The sequence below is a fragment of the Danio rerio genome, chromosome 11 (assembly GCF_049306965.1).
Source record: "Danio rerio strain Tuebingen ecotype United States chromosome 11, GRCz12tu, whole genome shotgun sequence".
In the NCBI taxonomy this organism is placed as follows: domain Eukaryota; kingdom Metazoa; phylum Chordata; class Actinopteri; order Cypriniformes; family Danionidae; genus Danio; species Danio rerio.
The window spans coordinates 33,798,108-33,814,081 of record NC_133186.1 but is presented as its reverse complement, the minus strand read 5'-3'; the positions used below and the strand labels follow the sequence as shown (position 1 = coordinate 33,814,081).

The following is a 15,974-nucleotide window of genomic DNA, read 5'->3' as shown; positions in this document are numbered from 1 at the left end:
TCTCCTAAAATGTCCGATTCAGCTTTCTTTCTATGGTCGCCATTATTTTATGCATTTTTGCGTTGTTTTAATTTTCTCTTTAAGCCAAGTATTGTTGCATGCCTTGGTCTTCCATGTACATACACAAACATTGACCAGTGCAAATTGGCCAGGCAAACATCTGTCAATCCCTCAGCAGCACTAAGCTAACAGCCAAGAGAGGGATAGAGAGCAGCAGCTTTTACCTGTTGGTAGCACATGGCTCCTCCTGGTAATGTAAAAGTGAAATAGGATTTTTTTAAACTTTTTTTTTTTTTCCCCAATGCAAAAAAAAAATCATTGTCATGTAAAAGGTGCTAAATGCTAAATATTGTTAATGTTTGTTATTGTTCTATTGTTGAGGGCCAAACATTTAAGGATGTTTCCATCAAAAAGTAAACATTTCAGCATGACATGTTGCTTCAGTCACAATTCACATTTTTTTTTCCTTTTCAATCTGCTTCATTCTATACAGAAATATATGGCAAGTTTTGAACGATGGTTACCTGCAGCAGCAGTCTGGCTGGTCATGTGACTTCAATATGGCGGTTCCCATGAGCAGGGCAAGCCGCATATTTCCAAAACGCAGAATGAAAGCGCAAGACATAATAACATTCTCTTTGACATGTGCTTATGTTATAGGAAGTATATTCATGTATTATATCAAGTTCGGATTAGTCGGTTAATAAATACCAAACTCCTCAGACTTCAGAATTAAATCAATCTAACCTTACAGAAGTGCTTGTCATCTTGACATGACACATGTTGTCATACAACCTTTTAAGTAACTTAGTTACTAACAGTTGTCATGCAACGACAACTCCACTTACTTTCGTTCTTCCATTGATCCTGTAGTTGCCCAGTTTCCCGTTACAGTGTCGGATCAGATCGTCCATGCGGCTCATGAGAAACGCTATCCGCTCACAGCCGGGCTCCTTCCCCTCCACCCAGGTGATCTTATCCCCGCGAATGTCCTTCGACGAGTCGCTCCTCTGACTGACCAGCTGTCCGTCCGTAAAGCCGCCGGTCAGATAAAGCGCCCGCACGTCCTCCAGAATACTGCGTCCGACCTCGTTCCCTAGGAAGTTGTCGACCACACAGATGCCGTGCTTGTTCATGCAGGGCACGATATAGTCCGTAGCCAGTTTCTGAGGGGGGGAGCGCGTCTGTCCGTTAGGTTTTGAGCTGTCCGGGGTCGGTTTGGTGTCAGAGCCTGTAGCAGACTTGATAAAATCTGGCATTTTTTCGTCTTGTGACGTAAGTGTAGAGTTACTCTGAGAAGTGCTCGACTGTTTTGAAGTGTCGCTCGGCTGCTCTTCTTCTTCTTCACCCACCGGCTGCTGCTGTTTGTCGGCCTCCTTGCAAACCCGCTTGTGCTTCTTCCAGTCCTGTCTCTGGTGCTCTTTGCTGCAGTAAAACGAACTGCGACAGCGTCCACACTTCATCAGGTTCTCCATTTTCCCGCACAGCTCACAGAACTGACGCTCGCGCTCCAGACGCTCGCTTTCCCTTGAGTTTCCCTCCATGATTCAGCGCTGTATTACAGTATCAGGCTGCAACTTCACTACAAGTCTCCACAAGCGAAAACGAAACAAACAGTGTCGCTGGCCCCCCGCTGCCGTTCTCATAACAGTTGACGGAGGGGACAGCGAGGATCTCACATTCCCGGGACATCTATGTTTTGACACTTTAGAACTGAAGTCGTGTGATTGTGATGGAAGCGCATGGCGCCGACCGTTCCTTTTCTTCAGCGCTGGGCGCACGTCAACCATCTGCGCATGCGCACTAGAGGCAAGCATTGTGGGCATGGCTCGCATGTGCTTCTCATAACTTTGTGTTGGCAGAATTAAAATCAACTAAAAAAATCTATAATTGCCATATAAATTACTTAAATGCTTTATTTGCGTATTAGAAATAAAAACAATAATTACATAATAACAGTAAGTGCATTAGTGCTACAATTTAGAGGGGTTATGAATATGATAATGGATTAAAATATGATTTTTAAAAACAGTTTACAACATAAAGCTGCGTAATGGACTCTTTTTGTGCAGCTCAAAATAACTGCAAGCACATTAAACCGGAAGCCTTACACAGGTCACGTCCACTCCTGATTAAAATCACAAACAAACAAACAAATACATTCTCACTATATGCATAAATGGTCATAAAAACAAATACATACATAATCAAACCAAACAAAACTTTTAACAGGCAGAAAAAGCCTAATAAATAATCTAATAAAAGTGCAATAAACAGTAAATTATTTAAGCTACAATACAGTGCTTTAATGATTATGATAATACATTAATATATGATATGAAATAAAATGTTTACAAATAAAGCTGCATGATGGATTAAAGATTAACAAGTGAAAAGTGATGTAACTTTACAAATTATACACTCACCAGCCACTTTATTTCACCTGTTGAACTGCAATGCAAATTTCTAATCAGCCAATCAGATGGCAGGAACTCAATGCATTTGGGCACGTGGATCAAGTGGTCAAGACGATCTGCTGCAGTTTAAACCGTGCATCAGAATGGGGAAGAAAGGTGATTTAAGTGACATTGAACATGCCATGGGTGTTAGTGCCAAACGGGCTGGTCTGAGTATTTTAGAAACTGCTGATCTACTGGGAATTTCACGCAACGTTGCCTGGTGAGATTAGCATCATGGACGTGGAAGCAACAAATCTGCAGCAACTGCGTGATACGATCATGTCAATATGCACCAAAATCTTTGAGGAATATTTCCAGTACCTTGTTTAATCTATGCCACAAAGATTAAGGCAGTTCTGAAGACAAAAGGCGTCCAACCAAGTACTAGGAAGGTGTACCTAATAAATTGGCCGGTGAGTGTATACAACATTCATTCAATTTCTTTTCGGCTTAGTCCCTTTATTAATCTGGGGTCGCCACAGCGGAATGAACCGCCAATTTATCCAGCATATGTTTTACTCTGCAGATGCCCTTCCAGCTGCAACCCATCACTGGGAAACATCCATACACATTCATTCACACACATACATTGTGGATGATTTAACTTACCCAATTCACCTACACCACGTCTTTAGAATTGTGGGGGAAATCAGAGCACCCGAGCTCGAACCAGCGACCTTGCTGCGAGGCGATTACTGCGCCATCGTGCTGCCTATATATATATATATATATATATATATATATATATATATATATATATATATATATATATATATATATATATATAAGCTAATTGTTTTTGTTATGTATTATGTATTTTCATATAACACATTTTATACCAAAGTGCTTTACATATGTAAAGAAATTTTAAAATTATATAACAGTAAAGAAAAAAATGGACATAAAATCGATATTTAATAATTAAAACAATACACAAAACAAAATGAGATCCTTTATCGAAATGAGTAAAATACCTTATCTTATACCTATTAGACTTTACACTGGTCTATGTTTATGACTGTTGTGCATTTGCAATGGTTTCCTTCTCATAATAATCTCCATAAATGTTACTTCACTCTGTTTCTTAACTCATGTCATAAACAAAGTCCAAAAAAAAAAAAATCTTGTTTTGCAACCCAATCATCTACAGTAATATGGAGAGCTATTTCCATTACCAAATCAATCATATTCTCATGGGAGCAATAAAGATTAGGGTTATACTGTATGAGATAATGCTGAAATGATACTCCGCTTCCTTACCACTATACTAATAACAGTATTTTTGTAGTAAAACGCATTCCATTCCACCTTCAAATCTAGCATTATATCATCCAGAACGCAACGTTTATGTAACATTTACATGATTTTAGGTTGCAGTTACATAAAAATATGCCACAATATGCTGCTTATGTAATGGGAAACTTGTGAATGATGATTGCAATTTTCTTATCTCAATTACAAGTGGAAAAATCCTTACTAATGATGCAGGTTTTGGGATAACACTAATGTTTGTGGTTCTTTTCGAGGCTGAATCATGTCCATGACTTTGTGTTGTTAATTTGCTGTTTGGATTAGAATTGATCACAGAGGGTTTTGTTGGTTTAACTGCCCCTCTGAGCTCCGATACGCACACAGGACATGTTTATTTACAGTCTCAGTGTGCGTGTTTGTGTTTATCTCTCTGTGAGTAGATCCACAGGCTGAATACTTCAGTAATGCCGAGCTGAGGGTGGACCCATATCCAGGACTGGCCCTCATATCTGTCCCTCAGGAGGGCTATCCCAAGCCTGAGGCCATCGCCCCTCCTTCCTTTGCCCTATAACCATCTATTGCTCTGCCTCTGGAGAGCGAGGGTAGGAGAGAGCTGTTCCTAGTCTATCTTTGACAGAATTCTGACAGGTTTTTTTTATACAAGGGCAAAAATGCTAGCCCTCCTGCACTGTAATGCAACTTCCAAATTGTTGAATTCATCTTTATTTATCTAGCACTTTTATAATGTAGACTGTGCTAAAGCAGATTAACATAGAGGTTTTATTTAAACTGTCAGTCCAGTTGTCAGAGTTAAAGTTCAGTTTAGTTCAGTTCAGTGTGGTTTAATTTTCACTGCTGAAAGTCCAAACACTGAAGGCCTAACTTGGCCTATAGTTGTTAACTAGGTATAAAATTGCAAGTTAGTTGATATCATCGAGCTCACTGTTAAGTTTACTCATACAAACTATTTAAACTCACATTTAGAACTGTTTGTTCAATAAAAGTAAAGAACTCAGTTGTAGAAAGATGTATTTTTTATTTCTTCATTTAAGTATTTACTTCCAAATTTAAATTCTTTTTCAAATATGATATCACAAAGTGATTAAGAGAAAAAAGAAATTTTTACAGTATTTACTATTACAATTTTATTATTTCTTATAGTTTGCCTAGAATAAAGGCACTTTTTAATTAAAATATATTTGTATAATAATTATTTTTATAAATACTTTTTAAATATTATATTTGTTTTTAAATATTATTAGCCCTCTTAAGAAGTGGTTTTTCTGATTGGACACAGAACCAACCATTGTTGTCAATGCATGTTTAATTTTTTATATTTTATTTATATTATTTTTTATTTATTATAGTTTGACTAAATAATGATATTTTTAATTTAAAAATATTATACCTATTATTATAATTTTTAACTGTTATAATTAAAAAAAAATATCATTAGCCCTCTTAAGAATTAGTTTTTCTGATTGGATACAGAACAAACCATTGTTGTACAACACACATTTATTATTTTATATATTTAGTGTATATACGTTTTTATTTTTTTATTGTTTGGCTGAATAAAACCAGTTTTTAATAAAAAAGATAAAAAACATGTTACAGTTATTTTTATAATCATCATTATTACATATTAGTAAACATACATATTAGTTTTTCCAATAGGATGCAGACCAAACCAATATTCCAATGGATATTTAGTATTGTGTATACTATGTATGAATTTTTATTTATAATTATTTATTATAGTCTGGCTAAATAAAAGCAGTTTTTAATAAAAAAAACAACAATTATAATTATCTTATAATTATTATTATAATTACTTTTTAAATATTTAAAAATATTATTAGCCCTCTTAAAAATTTGTTTTTCCATTTGGATGCAGAACAAATTACTGTTGTCCAATGCATATTTAATATTTTGTAAAATTTGTACATACATTTCATTATCGATTGTAGTTTGGCTGAATAAAAGCAGCTTTTAATAAAAAAAAAACAATATTTAAAATATGATTATAATTATTTTTCTAATTTTAATTATAATTTTAAACTATTATAATTATTTTAAAATATTGTTAGAACTTTTTTTTATTTGATACAGAACATGCCACTGTTGTACAAATGCATGTTTTATATTTTGTATATTGTTATTAATATTTTCTTATTATTTCTTTTTCGTTTTTAATAAAGTGTATAATTAAAAAAACACTATTATTATAATAATTGTTATAAAATATTATTGTTATTATTATTATTATTATTATTATTATTACTTTTTAAATATTATAATTATTTAAAATTATTATTAGCCCCCTTTTATTAGCCACTGCTGTTTACCAATGACCTATTAAATAGATAACCTTTAAGCCTTTAAATTGTACTTTAAAGTCCCTGTGAAATCAAAATAAAGTTATCAAAATAAAGTTAAGTATTAGTATCAGTATGTTATGTGCTAAGATTATCTAGTTTGCTCAGAAACTGTGACAAAATTCGCATTTAGAAAATATAAATATCCAAAGCTTGCAATTTGTCTCTTCCACCTAAATGGATCAATGATTGCTTGATTGGATCAAATATGCTTTTTATTTGATGGCCTTGAGCTCGACCACTCTGACTGGTATAAATATTTGAGTAAATATTTACAAAGGTAAATATTCCACAGAAATAGCATATTGTTATCTGTTAAAACATAAACAGCACTTTGAATAAAGGTAGTGTAGTCTGACCAGTATTACTTGACCTAAGAAGTTAAATGACACTGTTAGCATTTTACTAAATTAATTATTACAATGCCTCTGTAAATGCCTTGGATTGAGTCCTATTTGGACTGGATACAAAAATGTGTGAGAGTCAATCAATGGGGTGTGTGTCCTAACAATAAGGGAGTACCTCTAGGGTATGCACTAAGCCCATTGTTGTTTACAATGTACATAAAGGACCCTCCAGACTGTAGTCCAGATGTCATCTGGCAGTTATATGCAGATATGTCTGCTTAAATACCTAGCCTGGCAGGTGAACATATGGCTTGAGTTGTCTCAAGGAAAAAATTTCTTTGTGGCTCTCTATGAATCAGGCTTGCAAGAGATACATTTGATGTGCAAACTTAAAATAAAGCATATTTTACCTAATAACAGGCAGCACGATTGCACAGTGAGTAGCACAATCGCCTGACAGCAAGAAGGTTGCTAGTTCGAGCCCCGGCTGGGTCAGTTGCCAGTTCTGTGTGGAGTTTGCATGTTCTCCTCAGGTTTGCGTGGGATTCTTTTGGATGCTCTGGTTTCCCCCCACAAAGTCCAAACCCAAAACCTTCAGCAGTAAATGTATGGCTTACAGGTGAATGAAAGTTATGACCCAAATACGTATGAATCCTGAACAAAACCATTTAAAACTACTTGCTGCAATTACTGAGCAATTATTTATGGTAAAAGACACAATGACTATTATAATAATTACAGATGATTGATAGCAAAGTTGATCATTGGTGACCTGTGATGACGTCTGAATTTCTAGTACAAAAAAGTAATTAGTAAACATATACCAGGGCTGTAGACTAACTTTTTGCACCCAAATTTTTGACCGCATCGTATTGTGTACAGTTTTATATTTAGTTTAAAGATAAACAAGGCTAGATTGTGCAAATAAGGTATACTTTTACATCAACAACAGTGTGATAATGCACTGTGATTGTAACATTCAACAAGCAATAAATTGCCATCAAAAAAAAAAAAAACCCTAGCCTAAACCACACAATCTTTTTGTATTTTCAAGTAAAATTAAATATTATATTCAGTCTATGCTTAAATCCAAAAAGTGCTAAATAATTTACAGTTGCAATCAGAATTATCAGCTTGCTGAATTATTAGCCCCCCTTATTTTCCCCTAATTTCTGTTTAATGGGGAGAAGATTTTTCAACACAATTGTAAACATAATAGTTTTAATAAATCATTTCTAATAACTGATTTATTTTTTTATATTCGCCATAATGACAGTAAATAATATTTTTAAAGACACCTCTATACAGTTTAAAGTGACATTTAAAGGCGTAACTAGGTTAATTAGGTTAACTAGGCAGGTTAGGGTAATTAGGCCCATTTTTGTATAACGATGGTTTGTTCTAAAAAAAATCTATCAAAAAATATAGCTTAAAGGGGCTAATAATTTTTACCTTAATTTTTTTTTATTTATTTAAAACTGCTTTCATTCTATGCAAAATAAAACAAACAATACTTTCTCCAGAAGAAAAAATACTATCAGACAAACTGGGAAAATTTTCTTGCTCTATTGAACATCATTTGGGAAATATAAAAAAAATTCAAGGGGTTTAATAATTCTGATTGCAAATGTATATATTTTTACATTACAGTAATAAACTAAATAATCGAAGCAATCTTAGTGAATGTAATTTATTAAGTAGCATTATTTAATTGACAATGTGAATCAACTAAATGGTAATATATTTTACCATCTTTCTTGTTCAAGAAAATCTTTTCTAAATTCTTTTTATAAAATTAAAAGTTGAATGCTGAGATTAACTAAGGCTACAATGTTTAAAAATCCATAAAGGACCATTATTCCTTATTTTGTGATTAGTGTAAAAATGTAATTATTTTGTCATGTTTTATTTACAAATGTTTAAGGATTGTATTAATAGGATCTTATGCCCTGTTCACATATGCCAATCGAACCGCGCTAACTGGGCAAACGAGATACGTTCCGAAACAAAAGTGTAGGTGTGAAAGCACCCTTACTCTATTAATGTCTCCTCCATACATGAGCTTCTTTGACTGCCATGCCATCATAAAGTGTGAAAGTAATTAATCGAAAAAGGCTTTAAGACCAAGCGGAATCCTCTGTTGGCTGTCGTGACTTCAGCTATTCTGTTTTGGCCATTGCAAAAAAGTATTTTTCATGAGTCCAACATTTAGTTTTCCTTCGGCTTAGTCGCTTCTTCATCAGGGGTCGTGACAGCGGAATGAACCGCCATGTTTTACACAACGGATGCCCTTCCAGCCGCAACCCAGTACAGGAAAATAGCCATACACACACTCATACACTACAGGCAATTTAGTTGTGGGAGCACCCGGAGGAAACCTAGGTCAACACAGGGAGAATATGCAAACTCCACACAAAAATGCCAACTGACCCAGCCTGGACTTGAGCCAGTGAACTTCTTGCTGTGAGGCCACAGTGCTACAGTCTACAAGTAACTTTTATTAAGTCTTAGACCTCTTTCTTGAAACAAAAAAATAAAGACCAATAAAAAGGGGTGAAACCACAAAAGTGGCCCATATTAAAATTAATTTGAATACTAATTAGGCTATTGTTGTTATCCATTAAAATTCTTCTTCTTCTTCTTCTTCTTCTTCTTCTTCTTCTTCTTGTTATTATTATTATTATTAATATTAATATTAGTATGTTTTTTATTATTCAAATGACCTAATTCGTATTGAAGAGAGTTGAATGTGCTGTTTAGTTTGTTATTTGGCTAACAAATGACAATAGACCACAGTTTTTACTGTACAACTTGAACAGATTGCTATTTTTTTTTACAAAATATGATGTCATAAATTTCTATTTAAAAAACGTGTTTTTTTTTTGTAAATATATATTTCTTTATTTAAAATTTTTAGGAAATATTTTTGGTACATCAAAAAGTGTTGTTATGATGACTATTTAACAAGCTAGTCCAGCTAAAAAATAGAGCTTAAAATGTTGCTAAAATGCTGAATTTTAATCTCATAATTAAATTAAAAATTAGGCGAATAATAGCAAAAAGGTCCGCTTTTTGAGAAAAAAAAGACCCCCCCCCCCCCCCCTTCATAGCTACAGGCCTGCACTACACCAAGATTACTGGACTTAAGAATAGAAAATACTAATAACCCTCTAATACAGTTTATCTGCTTCAAAGTTTTAGAACTAATCAATGTTTTACTTTGATGTTTTACAAGTTATTTCCACACATTTTTATTTCAGTGAATTGTTCTTTTGTGAGTTTAAATGCAACCAGAAGTTATTAAAAGTGTTTATGTTGTTTATGTATATGCAATATATGTTATCAGATTCTATAAGTCTAAATCAGGGTGGAGTTCTTCATTGCAGCCTTCAGTAAACCAGTTAAAGGCTGCACACCTTGACCCATATAAACTCAGCAGCGCTATAGTGAGCATCCACCCTTGATCTATTGTCTTGAAAACAATAGTGATGTTGACCTGACTTGATAAACACACACACACGAACACGCGCGTATACACACACAGGCTGTTTCTTTCTTCCTCAAGCCACATACCACATAAATTCCTGCCCCTATATTCACAGTCTCTTTTACCAGTTTTGACTCAACTGTAATGCGGGATGATTTTTTTTTCTTCCTTTTTTCTTTTTACGTCAGAGTGATTTGTGTTTTTGATGTTCGGACCACCTTCCCAGTTTAGTTAGTCAAGGATCAACAGATGGTGAGAAACTGGGCCAAAGTCTTACTTCCCCAAGACAAAGTTTTGATATTCTTGGCCGTTGCACAAAACAATGTGTTTTTATGGAAGAAGAAGCCAGGTGTGGAGATTAATACACATGCACACACTCTCTCTCTCTCTCTCTCTCTCTCTCTCTCTCTCTCTCACACACACACACACACACACACACACATACACACTTTCAAACATATCTTCTGTTGTGAGTGAGGTTATTTAGAGTGACCTCAACAAAAGGGGTATTTGTTTTTCTCTGACTTCCGTGTTTAGTTTTGTTTGTTATCCTTAAAATGCATTATGTTTGATGAGGACTTGGTTTTTTTAATGGTTTACTTGTTTACATCTTGCTATATTTACAAGTACAAAACAAAAATAAAAAAAATCTTATGTTCATTTCGAAAAATGGTAATGTTGTGTTTAGGTGTCACACAAAACAGAATTTTACTTTGTTTTATTCGTCCAGACATTCACTGTAAAAATGTTCATGTTAAAAAGTCAAGACAACAAATATTTTGTCGCTTTAATTTTTAAGACGTTAGTCATATTTAAAGCATTTACTTCCTTTTTTCCTTCCATCCTTCTTTTTTATTCTTTCTTTCTTTCTTTCCTTCCTCCCTTCTGTCAGTCAGAACGGTCAGAACCCAGGTCTCCGGCGTGAGATGTTGGTCTTGTACTGAGCCAAATCGGCGTTGAAGACCCCAAACCACAAAAAGGAACTCGCTTCTTAGGAGGGAATTATTAATAACAAAAAATACTTCAATAGCAGATAAAGTTAGAGCAGACAAAAACAGAGACTTTTCCAATTTTCCAAGAAAAACTCAGTTTCTGCTTAACAAATATTTCCATTCTTGTTTTCTTTCTTTCTTTCCCTTCCTTCTTTCTTTATTTTTCTTTCTTTTACATCCTTCCCTTCACTCAAAAAAATGAATTATGGCTTTAGTTGGTCCAAAGAATGTAACTATGTTTAAATTAAACAATTCGCTTATGTTTGTGTATTAAAAATAAAAGTGTTGTGTTGGAAAAAATTAGAAAAAGTAAGTTTTCACATTTAAACAGCTTGCTTAATTAACATGAATGAAAGGGAGTTGTGTTGCTTCTGTAGTACTGCATTTTGGTCAATAGGTGGAGTAATATCTGCACATGCGCAGTTTCAAAACAACACAGGAAGTAAGAAGATTCAAACCACAACGATCACTCTCAGTTCGGCGCCATATTATGGGAATCAAAAGATGAAGATTACAGTACAAATTGAGAACGTGCACAAAGCTTTCCCCAATGTGGACACACAGGTGAGTTTTTTTTTTTTACTATTTATGTATTTATACTGAGGCTGTGACAACATTTGAATCATAAATGTACTCTCTTGTAATACTATGTTGTGTTTGTGTATAGTATTGCTATGAAATTGCCATGTTCCCTGTGTCTTTTCCACATTATAGACAGATAAATGTATAGATTGTTTTGCATTCCTGGGAAATTTTATACTTGGTATATATTAACTCCCCCAGAATAAAGTTGCAAACGTTGGTAGTAAGGAATAGTCATGTTAGAATAGTCTAAGCTTTTCACTCATCATAGCACACGTGCTGCTGATAATGTGACAATAAAAGTGATTTGATTTTTTATTTGATTTGATGGTCTTTATTTTAAATGAGTATCAAGCAGTTTGTCGAGTTTGAATGCTAGTTTTGATAACTTACATAATATTAATTAAAATGTGGTATTAGCACAGTGTTATTTATTATTTAATTGTATTATTCAAGCCTGTTAACTTAAAAAAAAACAGCAAAAATGCATTTGTGACACTTAAAAAGGATGACATCTAGCATGATGACATATTTAATGTAAGCTTATGTGTTTGGTCATCTAACACGTTTTAATTTGCTATTTATATTATTATATTTTATTATTTTAAATTTTTGCTCACTCAAATCTATTTTCTCCCTCACAGGTTTACAGCTCAACCTCTAAAGTCCCATATCTGGCTGAGGAGACTGTGGATCATCCAGGTACTATGCCTTTAGATGCCTATACACACATTAAAATGATGTACAGTAAAAATTACTAGTAATTTTAACTACTAATTATTTAGTAAATTACTAATTGTCATTTCATGTTATTTAGAACATCACCAGTGGAAAAAAGGTGTGAATGCATCCTCAAAGCCCCTAAGTGAGGGAGTACATGGTAAGCTATTTTATTTATTTTTTTTTTTAAACATTTTGTATTTTCCTCTTAAACCAATTCCTCCTTTCACCTTTGATCTGTTGGTAAAAGTTTTATTTTTTTACCTGACTTTTTTAGGATGCTGGGCATGATGAAGCGCAAACCTTGATGTGCAACACCACCTTATGAATCTACAGTTGTTACATTGACATTTAGCAGACTCTTGTCTAAAGTGACTTACAATTGAGGACACATTCAGCAAATCAACAAGAAGAGGCGATACATCCAAGATGTGCTAATTATAAAAAAAAAAAAAAGAATTAAGAATGCTTCTACATGTGGTTTGTCAAGCCCACACACCTGTGTGAAGCAGACTTCATGCACAATGTTTTGTTTTTTAGATATAGGGATTGGTTGTAAGAAAGTGTCTGGTGCAAATGTGCATAAATGGTGCAAGTGTCAGAGAGATGAATGTGTGTAGCTATTGCATGTTCTTTGATGGTTGATCTAATTTATGGTGTAGTGCTGATCGTGTTACTTTGCTTTAAAATGTTAATCTTTCTTTGAACAACTAAAGTGTTATCTGCTTTTTCAGTGTAAAGAAGGTACAGTATAGTTTACAAAAGAAGACTTGATTTTTATAAGTATATTTTTGATAAATCATTTGAAGGCAGAATATTGTTTTTGAATGTTTTTGTAATATATGAAAAGTATTATTTTAAAAAGTGTATTTTATGATGTTTTTGTAAGCATATTTTTGTTAATTATTTATTGTTTTCAATTTATTTCATACTTGTATTACTATTATTTTAATAGTATTAATATTTTAACTTATTGTAATAAGTGAAGATACAGATAAAGACAGTATTTGGATTTTGATAATCATTTTATTGCTGGAAAATGTGTAAAACTGTAAAAATGCTATTGAATAAACTCAATGAAACGGAAACTGTTTTTTTATTTGGTTAAACATAACAATATCAATTTTAGAATAATTGAACTTAAATAACTACATTGATTAAAGCTAAATTATAAATGTTACGTTGATTGAACTAAACAAAATTACATTACTTTTATGTAACTAACTTAAGTTCACTAAAATTAATATTCTTTCTTAAAGGTAACTTAACTCGGTTACGTGGAACCAGTGGACAAAAAAAAGTTAATTAACGCCAACATATCATTTTTTTGAGTGTTCTTTCCTTCCCCTTCTTCTTTCTTTCTTCCCTCTTCATTACCTTATTTCTCCATTTCTACCTTATTTCTTCATTCATCCCCTTTTTCTTTTCCATTATACCTTATTTTTCCTTTTTCCCTTCCCTTCTTTCCTTCTTTCTTTCCCATTCTGTTATCTTTCCTTACTTCCTTCCCTTTATTCCCTTCTTTTTCTTCTCCCCTTGTTCCCTTCTTTCCCTTCCATCCTTATTTTTTCTTCCTTTCCTTCCTCTTTCTTCTTTTCTTTTTTCCTTCCCTTCTCCTTTATTGCCTTCTTTCTTTCCCTTCCATCCGTTTTTTTCCTCTCTTCCTTTCTTTGCTTCTTGCTTCTTTCCTTCGACCCGGGTCTCTGGCGTAAGATGTTGGTCTTGTAACCACTGAGCCAAATCAGCGTTGAAGAACCCAACTCACAAAAAGGAACTTGCTTCTTAGGAGGGAATTATTAATAACAAAAATACTTCAATAGAAGATAAAGTTAGAGCAGACAAAAACGGAGACTTTTCCAATTTCCAAAACTGCAAAAACTCAAAAAGGCAAAAAACTCAGGATCAGTTACTGCTCAACAAACACTCCAAAAACAAAAGTCATAAAAAGCTTAGCAACAAGACTTTTCAAAAGAAATGACTCACAGACAAAAGGCTAGGATCCACAATAACCAAGCAAAGAACTACTGAAACTGATGCTTCTTAAATACAAACAACTAATCAAGGCACATGTGAAATCAAAAACGTTGATAACAGATACAAAAGAAAAAAGAATGAAATGCAGACATCTAGAGGTAAAGAAAATACATTAGAAGGAAAAACTAAAACAACATGGGGCAAAATCCTGACACCTTCCTTCTTTTCTTTTTTTCCTTCTTTTCTTTCCTTCCTTTCTTCTTTCCCTTCCTTCTTTCATTTTTAATTTTTTAGGTCGTATAAAGATTAACTTAGTATTTCCAGCCAGTTTGATTAATGTAAGTTAAGATGTCTAGACATGTCTGATTCAACTAAAAAATTTAAGGAAGCAAGATTTTTTCATAGTGTAGGAATTGATTTTTTTAGCCCAAATGACCAAACTATATTTGTATTTAACTTTATATTAACACTATTTCGTTATTAAAAGAAATCTCCTATAATCTTATTTTGTCATAAATATGGAAAAACAGCAACATTGAGAAATAGTATTACTAATAAAAAATAACGGTGTTGTATTTTATTACATTTTAAAATGTAATTAACTGCTTTGATTGCAAGGCTGAATTCGAAAAAAAGTGTTCGGTGTAACATTGTTACTCTAACATGTTAATTTGCTCTCCAAAAGTATTATTAATATTTGGAAGTGTTATGGAAAAATAACAGAAACACTGCTTTCAGGATTGTTAAAGCTCAAAATAATTTTAAATCAATTGAATGCATCTTTGCTAAATGTATTGTCTTAAATAAATAAAAACCAAGGAAATGCAAATAACAACTTGTCAGCTTTAAAAGTGACCTATTTACACAAAGCAGAGAGAGGAACTGTTTGCTTTTGTAAATTCGTGTCTAAACTGGAAAGAGGGCACGCTAAATAATGTTTCTTTTTTAACTGCATCTTGATTGATGCACAGGAAATGTGTCTTTCCTCCACAAGAGGTCACTGCACACCAAACTAAAAGAGAGCGTTTGCAACGCTGCTCTCTGGGCAGATGTCAGTCAGGAAGGTTAGACGGCATATTTTTATTTTTTTTGTGAATGAAAATAAATCTGCAATACAGATGCAGCAAAAATGCACACACACACACACACACACACACACACACACACACACACACACACACACACACACACACACACACATATATATATATATATATAAAACCAACAACAACTCAGGATCAGTTACTGTTCAAGAAATATTTACAATATTTATTAATATTTATTATATTAATTAATATTTATTATTCAATTATTATTAATTATTGTATACGACGCAGTGGCGCAGTGGGGTAGCATGCTCGCCTCACAGCAAGAAGGTCGCTGGGTTGCTGGTTCGTTCCTCAGCTCAGTTGGCATTTCTGTGTGGAGTTTGCATGTTCTCCTTGCGTTCGCATGGGTTCCTTCGGGTGCTCCGGTTTCCCCCACAGTCCAAAGACATGTGGTACAGGTGAATTGGGTAGGATAAATTGTCCGTTGTGTGTGTGTATGTTTCCCAGAGATGGGTTGCGGCTGGAAGAGTTAGCGGTTCATTCTGCTGTGGCGACCCTGGATTAATAAAGGGACTAAGCCAACAAGAAAATGAATGAATATTAATATTGTAAATATATTAATTATTTTGTCTTTATTACAACAGACAGTATTTTCTTTCTTTCTTTCTTTTTACTGTTTTGACAACTATAATAATTCCAAACAAAATGAAGTGTATAATTGATTTACTGATATGT

General features: G+C 33.5%; 1 protein-coding gene and 1 long non-coding RNA gene across 3 annotated transcripts in view; one reads left to right on the top strand and one right to left on the bottom strand.

Annotated features, from left to right (window-relative positions):
• The window catches only part of egln1b (egl-9 family hypoxia-inducible factor 1b), a 45,372-nt gene extending 43,588 nt beyond the window's left edge, over positions 1 to 1,784 (bottom strand). Inside the window, exon 1 of one of the 2 annotated variants that reach the window (XM_021479593.2) lies at positions 849 to 1,784. In XM_021479593.2, the coding sequence (XP_021335268.1) occupies positions 849 to 1,544 (696 nt within the window). In that variant the 5' untranslated portion in view covers positions 1,545 to 1,784. The remainder of the gene's footprint in view (positions 1 to 848) is intronic. The other variant, NM_001002595.2, reaches the window with a different exon arrangement.
• A 9,598-nt stretch (positions 1,785 to 11,382) lies between these two features.
• Positions 11,383 to 13,299, top strand: LOC137496713 (uncharacterized). Its single transcript, XR_011017261.2, has 4 exons — positions 11,383 to 11,478; positions 12,141 to 12,198; positions 12,314 to 12,376; positions 12,494 to 13,299. It is a non-coding gene; the product is annotated as an uncharacterized lncRNA (long non-coding RNA).
• Positions 13,300 to 15,974: the final 2,675 nt, after the last annotated feature.